Genomic DNA, 13,883 nt, shown 5'->3' with positions numbered 1-13,883 from the left:
AAATGGACAAAATATATATCTTTTTTGTGACTGACCAACACACAATACCCCATAATGTCAAGGTGATTTTTATTTATTTAGATTTTTTAACAAATGTATTAAAATCAAAAGCTGAAATGTGTTGTTATGGCAAGCCTAAATAACTTGTCTTTAACATGATTTTTGAATGACTACCTCATATTTCACCCCACACATCTGTAAAGGTCCCTCAGTCGAGCAGTGAATTTCAAACACAGATTCAACCACAAATACCAGGGAGGTTTTGGGTAGATGGGTAAAAATAAAAAGGCTGACATTGAATATCCATGAGCATGGTGAAGTTATTCATTACTAATTACACTTTGGATGGTATATCAATACAAACAGTCACTACGAAGATACAGGCATCCTTCCAAACTCAGTTGAGAGGAAGGAAACCTAGAGAGGAAGGAAACCACTCAGGGATCTCACCATGAGGCCAATGGTGATTTTAAATGCTGTGATAGGAGAAACCTAAGGATGGATCAACAACATTGTTATTACTCTACAATACTAACCGAATTGACAGAGTGAAAAGGAAGCCTTTACAGAATACAAATATTCCAAAACATGCATCCTGTTTGCGACAAGGCACTAAAGTAATATTGCAAGAAATGTGGCTTTTTGTGCTGAATACAAAGTGTTTTGTTTGGGGCAAATCCAATGCAACACATTACTAAGTACTACTCTCCATATTTTCAAGCATAGTGCTGGCTGCATCATGTAATGGGTATGCTTGTAATCGTTAAGGACTGGGGAGTTGTTCAGGATAAAACATGTATGGAATGGAGCTAAACACAAGCTAAATCTACACTTGAGTTGCTTATCAAGAAGACAGTCCCGAGTGGCTGAGTTACAGTTTTGACTTAAAACTGCTTGTAAAGCAATTTCAAGACTTGAAAATGGTTATCAGCTGTAATCACTGTCAAAGGTGATGTATTGACTCAGTGTTGTGAATACTTATGTAAATTAGATATTTCTGTATTTCATTTTCAATACATTTGTAAACATTTCTAAAAATCCTGCTTTCACTTAAATTCAGGCTGTAACAACCAAAAGTGGAATACGTCAAGGGGTATGAATACTTTCTGAAGGCACTGAATATCCTAATCCTATAGAGAAAGTAAGGGAATGAAGTGAGAACGGGAGAGAGAGAGACCCGTATGTGTCTTTTTGTCCAGCAATACTTTTTGTGGAAGGTACTACTCTGCTTTCTCTGTTAAGTCTTCTAGAGCTGATGGCTCATAAGGGGTCGATGGGTTTCTTATTATATTCATGATTGATTAGAATTAAGCTTTCAGAGTATCAGCCGGCCGTGACTAGGAGACCCGTGAGGCGGCGCACAATTGGCCCATCATTGTTCAGGTTAGAGGAGGGTTTGGCCGGCCTGGATTTCCTTTTCCCATTGCGCTCTAGCGCCTCCTTGTGGTGGGCCGGGTGCCTGCAAGCTGACCTCGGTCGCCAGCTGGACAGTGTTTCCTCTGACTTTTAAAGAATGACCAGGCATCCTCGACTGACGGATGAGGTCAAAATCCTTCCAGGATACCCGGGCCAGGTCGATTAGAAAGGCCTGCTCGCAGAAGTGTTTTAGGGAGCGTTTAACAGTGATAATGGGTGGTCGTTTGACCGCGGACCCATAGCGGATGCAGGCATTGAGGCGGTGATTGAAACACCAGAGGTGTATTTGGCAAATTGGTCAGGATTATATCTATGAGGGTGCCCATGTTTACGGATTTAGGGTTGTACCTGGTGGGTTCCTTGATAATTTGTGTGAGATTGAGGGCATCTAGTTTAGATTGTAGGACTGCCGGGGTGTTAAGCATATCCCAGTTTAGGACACCTAACAGAACAAACTCTGAAGATAGATGGGGGGGCAATCAATTCACATATGGTGTTCAGGGCACAGCTGGGGGCTGAAGGGGATCTATAACAGGCGGCAACAGTGAATGACTTATTTCTGAAGAGATTCATTTTTAAAATTAGAAGCTCGAACTGGAAAGACCTGGAAAGTATGACAGAACTTTGCAGGCTATCTCTGCAGTAGATTGCAACTCCTCCCCATTTGGCAGTTCTATCTTGACGGAAAATGTTGTAGTTGGGGATGAAAATCTCAGAATTTTTGGTGGCCTTCCTAAGCCAGGATTCAGACATGGCAAGGACATCAGGGTTGGCAGAGAGTGCTAAAGCAGTGAGTAAAATAAACTTAGGGAGGAGGCTTCTGATGTTAAATTGCTCCTCCAATGGATGGAAAGATTTAGTGTGCTGCCGACAAACAGCGGTGTAGAATTTCTAGCTTATCCTAAAAAACTCATCATAACATGCTGAACATGAATCCTAAAAAACTCATCATAACATGCTGAAAATGAATCCTAAAAAACTCATCATAACATGCTGAAAATGAATCCTAAAAAACTCATCATAACATGCTGAAAATGAATCCTAAAAAACTAATCATAACATGCTGAAAATGAATCCTAAAAAACTCATCATAACATGCTGAAAATGAATCCTAAAAAACTCATCATAACATGCTGAAAATGAATCCTAAAAAACTCATCATAACATGCTGAAAATGAATCCTAAAAAACTCATCATAACATGCTGAAAATGAATCCTAAAAAACTCATCATAACATGCTGAAAATGAATCCTAAAAAACTCATCATAACATGCTGAAAATGAATCCTAAAAAACTCATCATAACATGCTGAAAATGAATCCTAAAAAACTCATCATAACATGCTGAAAATGAATCCTAAAAAACTCATCATAACATGCTGAAAATGAATCCTAAAAAACTCATCATAACATGCTGAAAATGAATCCTAAAAAACTCATCATAACATGCTGAAAATGAATCCTAAAAAACTCATCATAACATGCTGAAAATGAATCCTAAAAAACTCATCATAACATGCTGAAAATGAATCCTAAAAAACTCATCATAACATGCTGAAAATGAATACTAAAAAAATGATTGAATCTGCACAGTGCCTTGCTAAAGCCAATATTGATGTTTGAGTAGGCTGTAGGGCTACTTCTCAAGGAAATATAATTTTATTATATTGATAATTAGATGCAATAGAGCAAATTGAAAGAAAATGTATTATTACAAGGTTGAAGGTCTCTTCCTATTTCTTATATTAAATATGTGTATGTTTTTAATTCATTCATTTATTAGTAGGCTTATGGATATCATTTTCAAGTTATTCACCCAATCCTGTTTATTTATTCTGTCTAAAGGGAAGGCAACGAATGCAGTGCATGTGAAATCTCACTGTATTAGGCTAGACAGCTATAGGGCTGTTTTTAGATCAGGTTTAATCCAGTTTCCCGCCAAGCCACCGGCCAGCCGTTCCCTGACCAATGTGTTTACATGCTTAATAGTGAGAGAGCGCGCACAGCAATTCCATGAAGGAGCAGCATTTGCGCTAGAATCGAACGCGTTGCGGCGCTGCTTAGGAGAGAGAGGTGAGGAAGAGTGGGTTGGAGAGGAAGTGAGAAAGAGAGAGATGGAGATAGGTGAAACGAGAATGTGGGGAAGAGAGGGAGTGAGAGAGTGAGATGGAGAAAGATGAAATGAGAAAGTGGGAGAGGGAGAAAGATTAGAAGAGAAAGTAAGGAGGAGTGACTGGGAGTGACTGGGAGTGACAGAGTGAAAGAGATCACGCCCAATAAAGCGTCCAGTCCTCTTCTTGTTTAATGCAGCTGTTTTATAGTCCTACATGCCCCCATAGTCCAACTATATAGAGAGACTCCTATTCTCCCATTCAGACCAGGCCTTTTAATCTCCTCCCTGTGCCAGAGCCCCTCTCTCTTTACTGCCCCTCTTTAATGAAGAGCTGTCCAATAAGGCCTTTTATTGTCTTAGCATATGTTGCTTTTATTAGAGGACAATAATTAGCTGGAGCCCATCACCTCACAAGTCCTATCCCAAGATAAAAAGGAGATAGTTTCACAGTTGCTGCCCAAGTCCTTCTCATTCTCATCGTTTCCTATTGAATGATTCTTCTCCTAACACCTGCCTCTCTTTTATCCTCTCCTCCTTCCTTTCTTTCTCTCCTCTTGTCATCCACTCCCTTGTCGACTCATCCTTTCATCCCCTCCTTCCCTACTCTTTTCTCTCCTGGCTCATCCTTACCTCCTTTTGTTCACCCCCCACACACACACATTGCAGAAGTTGGAGTTGAGGCAGAGATGGTGGAGTGTGCCGAACAGAGAGGGTAGAGGAATGACACAGCAGTAGCAGGGGTTGGAGTTGAGGCAGAGATGGTGGAGTCTGGCGAACAGTGAGGGTAGAGGTATGACACAGCAGTAGCGGGGGTTGGAGTTGAGGCAGAGATGGTGGAGTGTGGTGAACAGAGAGGGTAGAGGTATGACACAGCAGTAGCGGGGGTTGGAGTTGAGGCAGAGATGGTGGAGTGTGCCGAACAGAGATGGTAGAGGTATGACACAGCAGTATCGGGGGTTGGAGTTGAGGCAGAGATGGTGGAGTGTGGCGAACAGAGAGGGTAGAGGTATGACACAGCAGTAGCGGGGGTTGGAGTTGAGGCAGAGATGGTGGAGTGTGGCGAACAGAGAGGGTAGAGGTATGACACAGCAGTAGCAGGGGTTGGAGTTGAGGCAGAGATGTTGGAGTGTGGCGAACAGAGAGGGTAGAGGTATGACACAGCAGTAGCGGAGGTTGAAAGTGTACAGTCTCTCCATTCTCAAATCAAAGTTTATTTGTCACGTGCGCCTAATACAACAGGTGAAATGCTTACTTACAGGCTCTAACCAACAGTGAAAAAAAACCCTGCTATACTGCATTCTCTCTCCTAATGTTCTTCAGATGCAGAGATGTGATGTGGGAACAGGGGGAGCCAGGGTTAGGTGTGTGGTCTTTCCATCCTGTCCCTAATGCCCCTCTGGGGAGCAGGCCGCCCAGTTCCCTATATTACCCAGAAGGCCTAGGGGCTAATGACGGCTTTTTAATAGAATGTAATACATACCGAGGAGCAGAGGCCAGTGCCTTAGAGGGCTCTCCCATTAGAATGGCAAGAACAGCATTATACTTATGTGTGTGTGTGTGTGTGTGTGTGTGTGTGTGTGTGTGTGTGTGTGTGTGTGTGTGTGTGTGTGTGTGCGTGTGTGTGTGTATATGTGTGTGTATATGTGTGTGTATATGTGTGTGTGTGTGTATATGTGTGTGTGTGTATATATATATATGTGTGTGTGTGTGTGTGTGGAGGGGGGGCTGAGGTTACGGGGGTGACTGTGGAGTTATGAGGGTGAACGTTGTGTTGATTTTAGAGGTGTGCTGGTGTGTTTGTGGTGTTAATCCCTCCCCTTCCGGTTGATTGGTTATGCTGAATGGAGGGCCAGGCCGTTTATCTGAGTGGACCACGTTACCCAGGATTCCCCTCACATCTGGGCTGGGCACGCTTAGATGGGCTGTCGGCTCGCAGAGGCTAGCGCCGCTGAGGGCTAGTGTAAACATACACTCTCTCGCTCTCTTTTCTCTCTCTTTCGCTCACTCTCACTCGCTCTGTCGCTCTCTATTACACAAACATGGGCCAGAGACAAGGCAGCAGACGTGTTGTTACAATGATCATTTATTAAATGCGAAATATCTTTAGCACAGATTAAAAATCAGATACTTCCATCTATTGTGAACACCATGGGGTTGGAAATAAACATTCCTAAAGTATCAACAAAAGCACAAAGTCCTGTTGGAGTCCCATCTTCTCCATCATGGCATAGATAGACCTTCATGTGAGACTGTTAGTTCAGACAGACTGGGTCCTAGGGCTGAGGCAAAGCTCTTTTACTGCTCATATTATCTTCTGTCATCATATAAGCTTGTTATATAGCCTAGTTCCAATTCTAGTTCCTTAAAACAGAACCGTGTTAAATCACAATCAGTGCCCCCCTGTGTGTTTTGCCAGAGCCAGTCATGTCTGCTCTCGGCACAACAAGAGAGGACTATGCTGCCCTGTGACAGATGTGGACAGACTCTTAACCAGGCTTTAGTTGTTAACACACAGATTGCCTCTCTGCTTTGCCTCGACCCTTCACACACCAAGACAACTGAACAGAACCTTGACCAGAATGGTTTAACCACATTAAGAATGACAGAATGACAGTTAAAGGAACAGAAGTGAACCACCCACAAGAGTAAGAAAACTGTCGGACTTTACACGTTGTCCAGGATGTCATCGTCTGACATCTTGTTTTTTTTTTATTATTCTCTTTTTATTTGCCGTGTTCACAGATGATTTTCAGGACATGCCGTATGAGGAGTTTGGGATTATAAAAGTACCTGAAAGAAGTGCTAGAGTGTCAGCATGCATAGCGGTTTGCTATTTACATGTTCCTTTGTACAGGACAGGACGGGCTGGGCCACGAACAGACTGCTCCACAGTACTGGGTGTATTTACAGGTCAATGTCATAAATACAATGTCATAAAAGGGTCACACGCATATTATCAGAGAACGCTCGTATGACAGAATGACAGTGCACAACCTTGATGAGGCAGAAACAAACCTGTTTTTTTTCTCTTCCTGGTGCATTAGTCCTATGCTAACAAATAGCACAATGCATCATCTAGTATTGCTGTACTGTACAAGCACAGAGGGATTAGACATGGTTAGAGATCACGACAGTAACATGTTATACTATGAAAACAACACCGAACAACTCTGAGGTACAGTATAGTTACCCTTTAATGATTCAACACCAATATCTCCCTTGTCTCTGACCTTGCTTCTTAATACATTGAAGAGTGGCTGTTCAACAGTTAAATATTGCAGAATACTTTCCAAAGACATTGGAAATATTTTCATTATGTTGAAAATTGGAAGACATAAATGTGATCCAGGACTATTTTCCAGAGCAGTGATGGTTCAGGCCAGACATGGTCAGGTTATTGCTGCTGATCTAGGACCTGTTTATTGCAGCTCTTAAAGCATAGAGATTGCAGAGGTTGGGTTTGTGTGTTTAAGTGGTCTGGAAAAGATCTTGTTGGCTAGGACCCTGCTACTTCGGTTTGTCACATTTCTTGTATATTGCTGAAGTGATGGTGAAAGAGTTTTATTTTTCCCGCTTCCCTTCCCCTTGTAGTTCTGGTGATTCATGTGATGTCTCGGGGACAGGTGCTCGGGCTTACACTCAATTAACCCTTTCCTCTCCACTCACCAGTTTGCAGTGGTCAGTTCTGTCTGATAGGAACATAACATACCAACCCCAAGAAAACCAGTCATTTCTCTCTGTCAACTCTGTAAAACTATGTATATCAGAATCAGGATTTACATTGACAAATACTAGTACACAAATAGAAAGAGCCATTGGTTGGTCGACACCTAGAATGTACAGGTATTATTTATAATGTACATGATTATACACATCTGTTGGGCTACTGTACATGTCAGGAGGGATTTTGTGTGTGTGTGTGTGTGTGTGTGTGTGTGTGTGTGTGTGTGTGTGTGTGTGTGTGTGTGTGTGTGTGTGTGCGTATGCATGTCACCAGCCCAGCACATTCCCTTTCTTCTCTCTATGTCTCTCTGATAGATAGTGGTGGTGGGTGGTTCCACATGTTAATGTCTAGCATGCTAAACTCATCAGGCTTATCTCTTACACGGGTAAAAAGGTCATGTAGTGGGAGGGCCGAGCTGAACACCAAGAAGATAACACACACACACACTCTCTCTCTCCCTCTCTCTTTCACCCTCGCTCTCCTTCTGCTGTGTACATATCTTGGTTGTCTCCCTCAGACAGAATTCCCTGCTGTGCTGTAGAGCTGCGTTCTCAGATCAGGTGTAAATCATTCCAATGTATTGATGGTCCACCTTTCACCTAAAACAGAGATGACCCTGGAAGTAGAGTAAGATGAGCAGGCAGGTAAATATATTGCATCTTCCACGTCTACGTTCTAAAGCAGATACCTGAGGGTGACTGGTTAGCTAAATGATCTGACACCCTGCTTTTGAAGTCCGTATATGTGGGTCTGGGTGTGTCTCTTTGACACTGAGTGACATGTGTGAGCCTTTGATATGCCAGTCCTGTGAGGTGTGTAGAGTTATCAGTGTGCTGGCAGGGAGGGAGACAGCAGAGAGATGCAGTTGTTTCATCTGCGGTTTCAAACCGCCTCAATCTGCCTCTGCTACTACCAGCACTGAGAAGGAAGTTTGATGAGTGTGTCTGTCTGCTCAATGAGAGAGTACTATATGTCTGTGTATGTATGCATGCACTTTATTCTGTGACTGTGTGACTGTGTGTACACTGTGTGACTGCGTGTACATTGTGTGACTATGTGTGCATGTGTGTGACTATGTGTGCATGTGTGTGACTGTGTGTACATGTGTGTGACTGTGTGTACATTGTGTGACTGTGTACATTGTGTGACTATGTGTGCATGTGTGTGACTATGTGTGCATGTGTGTGACTGTGTGTACATGTGTGTGACTGTGTGTACACTGTGTGACTGTGTGTACATTGTGTGACTATGTGTGCATGTGTGTGACTATGTGTGCATGTGTTTGACTGTGTGAACATGTGTGTGACTGTGTGTACATGTGTGTGACTGTGTGTACACTGTGTGACTGTGTGTACATGTGTGTGACTGTGTGTACATTGTGTGTACATGTGTGTGACTGTGTGTACACTGTGTGACTGTGTGTACATTGTGTGACTATGTGTGCATGTGTGTGACTATGTGTGCATGTGTTTGACTGTGTGTACATGTGTGTGACTGTGTGTACATGTGTGAGACTGTGTGTACATTGTGTGACTGTGTGTACATGTGTGAGACTGAGTGTGACTGTGTGTACATTGTGTGACTGTGTGTTACTGTGTGTACATTGTGTGTACATTGTGTGACTGTGTGTGTTGCTAGATCTTAATGACAGCCAGTGTGTGTGTGTGCTGGAACAGTTCTGGTATATCTCCATATGTGTGACTCTCTGTATTAGCCTCTGCCAGCTTGGGCTGCAGATGCTCAAATGAGCCTCAATGAGGCTGTGCCTTTGAAGTGTGTGTGTGTGTGTGTGTGTGTGTGTGTGTGTGTGTGTGTGTGTGTGTGTGTGTGTGTGTGTGTGTGTGTGTGTGTGTGTGTGTGTGTGTGTGTGTGTGTGTGTTTGTGTACAGACCCTTGCTGCTCTGCCAGTGCACTGTACTAAACTGCTCTGCACTGCAGTCTCTCACCAGTCCTCCCCCCCAGTCTCATTTGTAGATAAAGAGCAGTTAGCCAGAGAGAAGTATTTCATGCGTCTATAGAAGTCATCTCCAGAACAGTCTCCTGTCTTCTCATAACGTCACAGCAGTTTTTAGCCAGCAGCAGGGCTACATGAAAGATCCTCTGAGCGCCTGAATTCTGGCTGTAATACTCTCTGATGTCTGTTTCTTCCTCTCTCTGTTTCAAACGCTGTGGAATCGCACTCCCTCTCTCCCTCTCGCCGCTCCTAATTACCGACTGTGCCGGCTGGTGCTGCATTAGGGCGGCATGTCTCAGTACAGTGTGACTACAGACTACTGTAAGCTGGATTTGAGATGTTAAACTGAGAAACACAGCTTCTGAGTAGTCATTTCCCACTCAATTAGAGGGTGTAGGGTAGATAGTGTTACAGGCTGTCTGCTCTTAGAAAGAGAAGAGAGAAAGGAGGGGGGGTTTGCGAGCGTGTGCATGCCTGTACTGTATATGACGTTTGTGTACAAGAGCACTATTCTCATCATCATCATCTCATCATCACTCTTTACCGGTGTATCTCACTCTTTACTGTGGCAAACAGCATGTACTACAATGTTTACTGTTTAGGACCGTTGCTCTCTACTCTACTCTACAGTCTGACTTCCCTCATGAACCCCTAGATGATGTGAACATATACAGATGTGTAATCATGGCATAGATACTGTATGTTCCCTTATAGAGAGTTTACAGAACCCTCTGGCTCCCCACTCCCAATGAGAAGAGCTGCTCCTTCCTCCCCAGTCTAGAACACCGTGGGCCACATCCTCTGTCCAGAAAACAGCCCTCGCAGTGTGCAAACGTCCACAAAACAACTACAAAATATTGCAGCTGTAGAAATATCAAGTGCAACATATTTTGGGTGTGTTTTACGTCAAATCTGGATGAACAGTCGCCACCTTCCTACAGTTATTGTGGTATTCTACAGAGATCGTGTTGTTTTGTGGACAGACAGTGTTGCCCCTGGTCTGTATTTACCACATTCACATAAGCATGCACTCTGTGGAGAGTCAGCAGTCCTGTATACACACAATATAGAAATATATATATGTACAGTATCAGTCAAAAGTTTGGATACACCTACTCATTCCAGGGTTTCTCTTTATTTTTACTATTTTCTACATTGTAGAATAACAGTGGAGACATTAAAACTAAGAAATAACACATATGGAATCATGTAGTAACCAAAAAAGTGTTAAACAAATCAAAATATATTTTATATTTGAGATTCTTCAAAGTAGCCACCCTTTACCTTGATGACAGCTTTGCACACTCTTGGCATTCTCTCAACCAGCTTCATGAGGTAGTCACCTGGAATGCATTTAAATTAACAGGTGTGCCTTGTTAAAAATACATTTGTGGAGTTTTTTTCCTTCTTAATGCGTTTGAGCCAATCAGTTGTGTTGTGACAAGGTAAGGGTGGTATACAGACGATAGCCTTATTTGGTAAAAGACCAAGTCCATATTTTGGCAAGAACAGCTCAAATAAGCAATGAGAAACGACAGTCCATCATTACTTTAAGACATGAAGGTCAGTAAATCCAGAACTTTGAAAGTTTCTTCAAGTGCAGTCGCAAAAACCATCAAGGGCTATGATGAAACTGGCTCGCATGAGGACCGCCACAGGAAAGGAAGACCCAGAGGTACCTCTGCTGCAGAGGATAAGTTCATTAGAGTTAACTGCACCTCAGATTGTAGCCCAAATAGATGCTTTGCAGAGTTCAGGTAACATACACATCTCAACATCAACTGTTCAGAGGAGACTGCGTGAATCAGACCTTCATGGTCAAATTGTTGCAAAGAAACCACAACTAAAGGACATCAATAATAAGAAGAGACTTGCTTGGGCCAAGAAACACAAGCAATGGACATCAGACCAGTGGAAATCTGTCCTTTGGTCTGATGAGGCCAAATTTGAGATATTTGGTTCCAAGCACTGTGTATGTGAATGGATGATCTCCTCATGTGTGGTTCCCACCGTGAAGCATGGAGGAGGAGGTGTGATGGTGTGGGGGTGCTTTGCTAATGACACAGTCAGTGATTTATTTACAATTCAAGGCACACTTAACCAGCATGGCTACCCCAGCATGGCTACCACAGCATTATGCAGTGATACACCATCCCATCTGGTTTGCCCTTAGTGGGACTAACATTTGTTTTTCAACAGGACAATGACCCAAAATACACCTCCAGGCTGTGTAAGGGCTATTTGACCAAGGAGAGTGATGGAGTGCTGCATCAGATGACCTGACCTCCACAATCACCTGACCTCAACCCAATTGAGATGGTTTGGGATGAGTTGGACCTCAGAGTGAAGGAAAAGCAGCCAACAAGTGCTCAGCATATGTGGGAACTCCTTCAAGACTGTTGGAAAAGCATTCCTCATGAAGCTGGTTGAGAGAATGCCAAGAGTGTGCAAAGCTGTCATCAAGTAAAAGAGTGGCTACTTTGAAGAATCTAAAATATTTTGTTTAACACTTTTTTGCTTACTACAAGATTCCATATGTGTTATTTAATAGTTTTGATGTCTTCACTATTATTATACCATGTAGAAAATAGTCAAAATAAAGAAAAACCCTTGAATGAGTAGGTGTGTCCAAACCTTTGACTGGTACTGTATATACATATCTATCCAGATCCATAGTCCCAATGGTAACACTGCCCCATCATTATGGGCTGTGGCAGAGAGGGGTGTCTCTATGGAGTTTATCCTCTCTGTGTCTATCTTTCTGTCTCTCTCCGTTTGTATGGAGTTCCTTGTCTTCTCATATGGATGCTCTGGAGGATCAGGAGAGATGAGGGTCACTGAGTACAGGTGTGTGTATTCCAGTGGAGGTGTCTTGGCAGGATCTGTAGGGTGGCTGGAGTTCCTGTGTATCTCTTGGCGGACAAGAGGGCCTCTGTCATTCTCTATGACTGTGCCCTCCTCCCACACAGATGATCTTGATCAGTGCCGCTCTGTCTCTGTCCTCCATGTTGACTGTTGTCCCTCTGTCTCTTTGTCTCCATAGCAACAGGGGGCAGCCACCACGGTGTACTGTGCGGTAGCTCCGGAGCTGGAGGGTCTAGGAGGGATGTACTTCAACAACTGTTTCCGCTGCCTGCCCTCCCCCCAGGCCGAGGACCAGGTCACTGCAGCCAGCCTGTGGGAGCTAAGCGAGCGCCTGGTCTCAGAGAGGCCTACGGGCCTACAGGCCCTCTGATTGACACGCCCACACTGACTGTCAACAGCCTATCAGGACTGGGGGAGAGAGGAAGGACTAGCCAATCAGGAATGGAGGGAGAGGGAGGAAGTGTGGATGAAAATTAAAATTTGTACATTGAGTGGACTGTAGAAAGCTTTCAAACCATTGAACTGAAACTTTCACTTCATTAAGGGAAGTAAAATACACATACAAGTAAACCGGGGTTATTGTGTGCCTCTTTGTGTCAGGGAGAGTTCACCAGTTCCTTATTCCAGCCAAAGTGGGTCTGTGTTTCTCACTCCAGTGTGTTTCCAGCTGCAACAGACACTGTGTGTATCTTCTCTCTGTATCCAGTTTCCTCCTGTATATATATATTTGACATGTCTGAGTATGGAGATATGGTGAGTATCATTGCGCTAGTGTAGGAGGGTTGAAGGGGGATAGGAGAAATAAGGAGGTATAATTGAATGCCTATGTACATATTAGAGCTATGGTGTCATGGCTATATACAGATGGACTAGCTGTATTCCATATGAGGCCCTATTCAGTTCTACTGCCCATTATTTACAGGAACAGCATTGGGCCTATGTGCTAACGGGAACTCACGCATCATCATTTCTCCTCTCTACAGTGTCTGTCTACAGTTAGACCTCCAACCTACATATTATAACTTATAATACTCTACAAAATGTAATGTAGAATGTGGTACTGTATCTTTGTCACAATGTTCAGTCACAATTATGTATGTAGCTACTGGTGATAGAGAAAGAGAGAATCGAGGAGTTTTAGTAGTTGATCAAACAGGAACTCAGTATTTTCCTTGGATGTTTAGTTTTGTTGTCATTTGTTTCGGGGGATAATCTCGTCATGAAAGTGTGCAGTGTTGGGTGACGGGTCCATCTGGACTTCTGTACAGGGTCTGTTGCTTGGTTTCTGGGTGGTTTGGAGATGTGTGGATGTTGTGCTTTGTGGCCGACTGGCGCCGCGGAATGATGTTAAGATATCAGCATTCCTCTGTCATGGTTTCTGTAAAGGAAAAGAAGAGGACACATTAAAGACGGTTTCTTACACTATGTGTCTGGACATTTCAATGCTCACACACACACAGTTGGTAGGATCCTATTCAAAGAAATCAAAACAAATGTAGCATAGGGTGTAAGAGTGTAGACTTTGGGAGGAAGGGAGCCAGAAATGGTCTATGAGACTCCTTCATGTGGTCAGTGAGCAGCAGAACACCCTTTGACCTGGAACTATTTTCAACTCAACCCCTCTACCAGGAAGTACTGGGCAGGGCCAGGGAGTAATCGACACATTGACCAACCAATCATATGGCTGACCTGCATTATTCTCATGCCTGGTTGGTCGGCTGAATCAATGCCTGAGAGAGTCCCTTTATTCCCTTTCACTGCTAAACGAACCCTGCCCGGCACAGTGTTCAACACTATTATACATACACTCAT

At 43.4% G+C, this 13,883-nt stretch overlaps 1 protein-coding gene across 2 annotated transcripts in view; it reads left to right on the top strand.

Annotated features, from left to right (window-relative positions):
- Window positions 1-13,493, top strand: part of wwox (WW domain containing oxidoreductase) — a 296,505-nt gene extending 283,012 nt beyond the window's left edge. For both annotated transcript variants that reach the window (XM_036955981.1, XM_021572694.2), the window contains one exon: window positions 12,250-13,493. In XM_036955981.1, coding sequence (XP_036811876.1) covers window positions 12,250-12,441 — 192 coding nt within the window. In that variant the 3' untranslated portion in view covers window positions 12,442-13,493. The remainder of the gene's footprint in view (window positions 1-12,249) is intronic.
- Window positions 13,494-13,883: the final 390 nt, after the last annotated feature.

This window comes from Oncorhynchus mykiss, chromosome 2 (genome assembly GCF_013265735.2).
Source record: "Oncorhynchus mykiss isolate Arlee chromosome 2, USDA_OmykA_1.1, whole genome shotgun sequence".
In the NCBI taxonomy this organism is placed as follows: domain Eukaryota; kingdom Metazoa; phylum Chordata; class Actinopteri; order Salmoniformes; family Salmonidae; genus Oncorhynchus; species Oncorhynchus mykiss.
This window is presented reverse-complemented; position numbering and strand designations above follow the sequence as displayed.